The following is a 7,716-nucleotide window of genomic DNA, read 5'->3' as shown; positions in this document are numbered from 1 at the left end:
AAGGGGGGTAACCTTTCGCCCTTTAAACCAGGAGAAAGCTCCCAGATCACGTGATTCCTGGGATATTTAAACCTGAGCAAAATACGACTCAGTCACGTGATTAGAGCTGCACAAGTTGCTGGTGGTCTAAAGACCCCCCCTAGACCGGATTCATTTACTGACCGCTCTCCGCTGGGACAGCCATGTCTTCTTCTGGTTCCCCTGCACAGACACAAAGACCCCATTAGAATACACAACAACAGTCACAGCCATACACAGCACTCACCACCGTGCAGCCCAGCAACTTACACTCAGCTGATCTCAGGACAATAACTGGCTACACGCCCGGCTCCCAGCGCTGCGCTGCTACCACTACTCCGCCTGCAGATGATAGACAGGTGATAGCCCCGCCCACGGGGGTGTCGGGAATCTGCCTGACCAGCTCCACCCACGTGATCGCAGGTCCCGAACCTTGGTCATCTAGTGCCCGCAAACCACAGTGCTAAACCCGAAGTGCCCAGAGGAGGGCGCCCAAGAGAACCTCTGCGGACCTCCTGATTTTTTTGAAGCTAGTATGGGGGAGACCTATGTCCTCCTTCTCCATCATTGGACTGTTAATTATTTACATTGTGATGGATACTATTGTCTGGTGATAACCAGGTAATAACTACTAAATGGTCATTTCATTTGAAAGATTTGACTCCCCTTTTTCTAGCAACGGTGACCCTGAGTTTTTAGGTGCTTACTTCACTACTATTTCAATTGATTCAGGGAAGGGATATCCCTCTTTAGTATAGAGCTGCTCTTGCCTTATACAGGAGTAGAGCGCAACATTTTGACTTGTCTTTCTGAAGGCCTTAATATGGCTGGAATGGCATTGTCTTGGTAAATGGCCCTGTGTTTAGCCCAAAACATTGATTTATGGGATATCTGCAATCCTCAATAAAGGCAAGAAAATATATTGCAATATCTTGCACAGGGCCATCTTTTCCACTGGGCACGAAGGGAAGGTGCCCGTGGGCCCTAGACAAGGGGGCCCTATAGGCAGGGCTCTTAATTAGAATAAATAATGCTGCAAAAAAAAACTTACTTTTGCGGTCAGGTCAGATGGCGATCTGGCTTACTCCCTGTTCCCCTCCTCCGTGCTGCGCTCACCATGAATGTCGGGCATGATGTCATCATTTTCATTGAGGAGCGCAGCACAGAGGAGCCCTGACGGATCAAATAAGGATTCAAAGACGCAGAAGACACAGAATAAGAGAAAAGAGGAGAAGGGGGTGCAAGGGAGGGGCCCCGGTGCACTGCTTTGCCCAGGGGCCCATAATGTTGTTAAGATGGCCCTGATCTTGCATTAATATCTGCTTTGGAGTAAAAAACATCATCAAATAGAGCTGCCTATCTTTTTGCTATGTTTCATTACTGATCAGTTTCAATACAGCTATAATAGGCTTTGTTTTTTTATATTTTTGTACTTAAGCCAGTCCCCCACCCAAGTTTAAAAAGTCCATTAAATACAGTCAGATCTTGGGATGGGATTTTAACGTGTATGGTCATCTGTAAAAGTAATAGCCGTTTTGTTGTCAATGAACGGACCATGAATATTGCTGGAAAACAAATTGACATAAACAACTGTATTAGCTCTTATCGGCTCTTCTCTTTCATCCTTGTGTACTAGATTAACTCAATACCTTAGACAGTTTGACATGGATTTTTTTTCACAATAAAGACAAAAGAACAAACAAAAAACTTTTTGCAATACAAAAGTGTTTCAGACAGGCTGGTTTAATGCATGAGGCAGTAACAATAGATTATCGCTTGTCTTTCAACTTTAAGAACTTTATCTACTTGTTGGTGTTTGTGGATGTATCACAGGCAAAGATTGTCCTTTTGATCAGCTGCTTATAAAGCCCGTATTGATTCCGAGATCATACAGAAAGCTATAGAAAATTCCCTTCATGTATCCGCTGATGTTTAAAATCTAAACATGCTCGAGTCAGCTTTTAGAATCTGCTGCTAGCAGTTCACAGTATTTGAACTTCAAATATGCATTGCGTTAGCAGGAAGCATTTAAAATCACACCAGTCATTGAAACCACAGGGAAGTCGATATTAAGTTAATACGGCAAATAATAATAATAGCAAACTTGGTGATTAAACGTATCTCTGTAAGGCTTTATGTTGATGAAAACCAAGTCCTTTTGAAACCAGTTTTAGTATAGGTGTTTTTGGCAATCTGACTCCTCTTTTCCTAGTGTACCGGTTGCTTATGTAAATAGGCGAGTGGCTGTGCAAAGTCTAAAATCCTCTTTGTGCCCCGATTTACTGTATTCCCTCCAAAGTGCACGGGTTTGCGGGCGAGGTGGAAGCAGAGGAGCAAATGTTGCGCTGACAAATAGGGATTGGGTGCCGACTATGGCACATGGCCATCGTTGCGTCTATTTTGTACGCCGCGGTGTCTAAACACAATATTTTTATTATTATTTTGCGGAGTAAGATTATTGAAGCGAGATAAAAGAGGAGAGGACGGCACGCCAACACTGAGCGGGGATAGATCAGGTCTTGCCCTATACTTTTTGGGAGACTTATTTTGCACCTTCCGGTTTCACTTTGGGGAAGAAGCGCATTTTACAGGTGCACCACCACCAAAAGTGGTCGTACTTTAATGTGACATATACACTTTTGAGAAAAGTGCATTTCTTGAGGTTTTTCTGCCTTCCTGCAAACCTAGGTTCACTTCTAGTTTGGGGAAGTATCTCTATTAGTGGTAAGGAAGTGCGTGGATGGCCTACGTAAGTTCATGCTAGAGCAAAGTCGTTATATACGGTGCGCTCAGCGCGTTTCACAAATGAGATCCAGCACAGGCAGCCAATTTGCAGGCTGAACCAATATTCAGCCTGTCCTGAATATTGGACTGTACATTGTTCAGTCCACAAAACTGCTGCCTGTACTATGTGTAGGCAACAGGTATATTTTTAAAGGCTGAACAGTTTTTGAAATTGTTGTTTAAACAATATGACAGATGGTAAAACTATTTACATAAAGCAGAATGCTAATATAACAATAATATATAAAAAAAAAAAAGAGAACCACTTTGTACAGGTGATTCTATCCAAAACATGGACTTACAAGGCCATCGGTCATCAATCGGCACCCGCCTATTCAACTGTGATTACTTGGTTTACGCACATGCGGTCGATGGCTAGCTGGAGAATGAAGACCCCTGGCTGAGGAGGGTCTATCACCATTTATAATTTACTATTTTTCTTGAACTGAGACACCAAATTGAGCACTTGTTCAGAGGCCTCGATGTGTTTCATCCTGAGATACCTAGAACCGTTGGCAGTGGTGTCTTCCAGGAAGTAGCGATAGTTCACCATCATACCACAAGAGGCAGCGGCTCCTCTGGGGCTTGTATCTGCCATCCAGTTGAGGCGCCACATAACCGCCCCGTTTTGCAGGTGAAAGTTTGCTACAGGATTCAAGGCAAAACCACGGTGCTTTTCTCCGTAGAGGTACCAAGCGCAGAGCCTCATCATTGGGGCCTCCAGAGCCTTTACCAGTCTTTCCGACTTCATCCATTCATTGCAGGAAAACACACGTTTCAGGGCATCGGCAGCCGGTGCTCCAATGAGATCTGATATCTCTTTATATTCTGATTCAAGGAAGAGCTCGGTCCTACCCAATTCTTTTGTTTGGGAGTTGAGTGCTCCAAGAAGCCACTTGGTGAATCCAGGGATTGGGGACAAGCTGGAGAACTCTGAGATCTGGAAAAACTCACCCTGGAAAATGAAACAAAAATATTTTATTATATAATGTAGTTGAAAAATTGATGCTCTGTAATTTTCTAAGCCAAAGTTTAGCTTAATTAAAATGTATTATGTGACAAGATATTAGTCTACCCATGCATCACATTGGTACAGTAAATAGGGACGCTGTTTCCAGCACTGGAACCCTGGGATCGATTCCGACCCTACAACAGAACATCCAAATTACAACCCCCCATCAGCTTTAACCCCCTCAAAAACTCAGTCTCTCAAACTATCCAGAGTGTGACATGAGTATGAGAAGTTTCTAAATCTTCTAGGAATATGTTTGTTAATATATAATTAAAAATGGTGTTAACATTCATCAATATCAATAATCTAATTGGATTGCTTATTACAATTGGAAGGTAAATGGGAAAAGCAGAAGCAGGCTATAATCATGAGTCGAGGTGCGCGTATAGTGTTTTGTATATATTTCCATAAAACATATGCTTATACAGCCAACACTGAAAATGTACACATGAAGTTAGGGGGAATTGGGGTGAATCTATCCCATCAGCTGGTCAAACTCTCTTACGGTGTTACTTCAGTCTGGTCTAATGGACATCTTACTAGCTGTGAGAGATACGGCTCTAATAACTAGATCTATCCGTGTTTTAAAGATTGGTTGGGAAAGGGTAGTGGGTGTGGTGGCCATGGTGTAGACTTTGCACGCCACTGAACTCACAAACCTTCCACAGATATAATTTACCCCTACCAGTTGTTATCACACCGCTTGCCTCGCTCTTAACCTATCAGAAGATGACATCATTGGCATAGCGCTAACATACAGAAAGACTCCCCTAAAATACCTTCCTCTCTGTCCCTTGTGTCTAACCTTTTAACGCTAAAATGCCATCTCAGGAGATACAGGTTTGTTTATAAAGAAATGCATATTACACAACATCTTCTATTCCAAACAACAAAACAATCTCTTAGAAAGCGCATAGCTTGCCAACACTATCCAGAGCACATCTACGTCCCCATGTCATATACTACTTATAAACAAAGTAGAAAATCCAACATCAACAAGACTAGGCCTCCCACACGCTATGCGATGAACAAATGACTATAGACCGCAGTCTCATTTCACTGACTGATATAAAACACTGGCCAAATGTTCTTTCTTGAGGCACAGAAAACACATCTCTGATCAAACTCTTATTTGTTACTTTACACTCACAAAAAATCCATTTTGGCCCCACTGCACAAGTTACCAGTTAATCGCACACACAGAGTAATATACACAAAAATAAACCAGAGGCACTTCCACTACCGCAGTGTATACCCATCATTTTGAATCCATGTATAACGTCTTAGCTCTAACATCATGGGAGGAATGACTCTTAATCCATCTGGTGATTCCAGCAAGCACCGCGAGTCATTCTGATAGGAACCCGGGCTGACTAGGTCACTGCATGCATCAAATCCTCACCTTTATGGAAGATTGTTATAGTTTTAGGTCTAGAAACAGCTATTCAAGTACAACTACAACAGAAACCTTCTCTCGATACTTCCACCAACTACTGTCCTTCAAGTAGGAAATAAGGGTAATTCCTTATGACAACAGCAGCATCCAGGTAATGTTATCTATGCACTTAATATTAACAACTTTGAGTAAATACAATAACTGATACTGCAGTGAGTGCTAGTGTGAAGTTTGTTCTCTCAGCAATGGGTCTGTCTGAGCGACGATACTGTGAGCAGGGGATTTTGATATTGTTGGTAAAATAATTTAGCGTTGGAGAAATGTAACTGGCTGTCTAATGTAAATGGATCAAATATATAAACTTGTTTTTCCCCACCGTCCTACTTGTTTTGTCATAACTTTCCTCTGTTTTATTATGTAAAGGTGGACAGTGGTTACACTACACAAACATGTGGATCCAGTATAATGGATGGAATTGGCACAGAGGGGGTTTACAAAGAGAATGATACACAGATTTGTGATATTCAGAATGGATCTCAACATTTCAAGGCAAAGGTATGTAGGGTGTTTTATACAAGTAGCTTCTGCAAAGGCTATGGACTTCTATTTTATAATCGTTACTTGGGACTAAACCTTTTTCCTAGATAAAGGTTTATTTCCTACTTCAGCCAGTCTTCTCAGTTTATGGCAAATACATTTGTGTATTTGGCTCACATATAATGGTGGGGAAAGGAAATATGCAGTACTTAATTTCTCAACACTCTACAAAGCTTTGTCCTGCAACACAAAAAGTCGTTTTTCTCAGAAATTTAAACTGATGACCGCAGCATTCTCTTTTCTTTTTAGGATGGTGATACTTCGCTGACTTCTGTTGAGCTATAAAAGTGTGTTTTTTATGTTAGAAGTTTACAAAACATTTGACAAAGTTTTCAGCACTTCTTGTAAATGTCTCAAAACCACACCTGTAAACTTGCCCCCACTGTTTTCAAAAGTCATTAAAAATATAAGATCCCATTCAGATCTCAACATTAAATTTGGTATGGACAGTCTTTAAAACATGAAGGAATAAATGTTTTTTTTTTTTTTTATTTTAACTCCTGGTTTTCTTGTTTTTGGAAATCATTTATCAAATGCATCCTTGAAATGTTAGCCTCCTCAAACCCGGTCATGTGGTATATAAAAAAGTTTGTTACATTCTGATCTCATTCCTGGCCTGAGAAAATTATGGTTTTTGTATGCTAACACTTGTGGATTTTTTGTTATTTAAAAAAATAAATAAATTAATGTTTGGGACCCTTTTATTGTACTAAAATATGTGCAGAAAGTAAAAAGAAAATAGTAAAATAATTTGTACTAGATCATTGATATAGAAAGGCCCTCATGAAATATTTTTGGGAGATGAAGAATATATGACCACTTTGTATCTTAAATATTTTCTTTAGAATGATATTTGACATTGACATTTTAAACATTAACTTACATTAAAGAGGACTCAAGAAGGTCAGAAAATTGCATGGATGAGAAGCACATTTTTGCTGAAACAGGGTAGTTTAATTCTTTTCATTGTGGCTATGCGTGTATTTGTGTCTTATGAACTTTTTTTTTTTTTATTTTTTTTTTCGACCAAGGAGTTTTCAGCATTCGAAGTTAATGGACATAGACTGCGAGAACCCGAGTCTCCAGAATCGGAACATCTGGTTCGGAAAACAAGTCATAAATCCCATGCACTACACTCTGGGACTTGGAAGCTGAGTAGTGACCCTCTATTTAACAGACTAAATAAGAATGGTATGTTTACAGTCTTCTTTTCTAGAAATAGGTTCTATTCTAAGCCAGAGTTTTAGAAAATAAAAGGTAAGAGTGGTTCTCAATGCACAAGTTTATTAACATTTTAGTCCTTTCATCTTCTCTTTAGCACGGCTCCAGAGCCCACACAAAACAGTCGATGGAAAACCTGTGTCACATTACATGCAATAACTAAAGTTCTGACAAGAAAATGGTTCGACTTCCTGACTTCTGTGAATACTGATAAACTTGATGTACATCGAACATATGAATGTGAAGAGGTGGTATGGATCCACTAACTTAAAGCATATTTATTAATTTAGAGCAATGACTCTGAAGAATCTGTGGGTTCCTTCCCTTCCCCAGAGTTTAGAACTATAAAAAGATACAGAATAAAGTGAGTTTAGAGAACATGTTCTTTTTGGAAAGTAGACATTTTGTATTTTTCTACATGTTATGATTCTAATATTGATGTGTTCTTTGTTAACATATGATCACACTGTGCTGCTTCGCCCCCTTATAACTCAAAGGACAGCTGGAGAGCAATAGATCTAACATTGCTAAGTAAGCAAATTGCAGACTGATGGGTACAATCTAGTAAAAAGATTACTGTAAACAAACTGAGCCAATTATTACTTATGTAGTTAACTGTGCAATCCTCAATTACTGTATTAAAATACATTACAAACGTAAGCCTCTGCCAAGGCAACCTTTGTGCTCA

At 40.0% G+C, this 7,716-nt stretch overlaps 1 protein-coding gene across 1 annotated transcript; it reads left to right on the top strand.

The window, feature by feature from the left end:
* Positions 1 to 5,337: 5,337 nt before the first annotated feature.
* On the top strand, positions 5,338 to 7,444 carry LOC142125339 (protein aurora borealis-like). The gene is made up of 4 exons (XM_075194269.1): positions 5,338 to 5,361; positions 5,634 to 5,765; positions 6,839 to 6,998; positions 7,126 to 7,444. The coding sequence occupies exons 2-4, from the start codon at positions 5,676 to 5,678 to the stop codon at positions 7,185 to 7,187; spliced, it is 312 nt and encodes a 103-aa protein (XP_075050370.1). The 5' UTR covers positions 5,338 to 5,361; positions 5,634 to 5,675; the 3' UTR covers positions 7,188 to 7,444.
* The last annotated feature ends 272 nt before the right edge of the window (positions 7,445 to 7,716 follow it).

The sequence above is a fragment of the Mixophyes fleayi genome, unplaced genomic scaffold (genome assembly GCF_038048845.1).
Source record: "Mixophyes fleayi isolate aMixFle1 unplaced genomic scaffold, aMixFle1.hap1 Scaffold_26, whole genome shotgun sequence".
In the NCBI taxonomy this organism is placed as follows: Eukaryota; Metazoa; Chordata; class Amphibia; order Anura; family Limnodynastidae; genus Mixophyes; species Mixophyes fleayi.
Note: the sequence above shows the minus strand (reverse complement) of the source record. Positions and strands in the feature narration are given on the sequence as shown.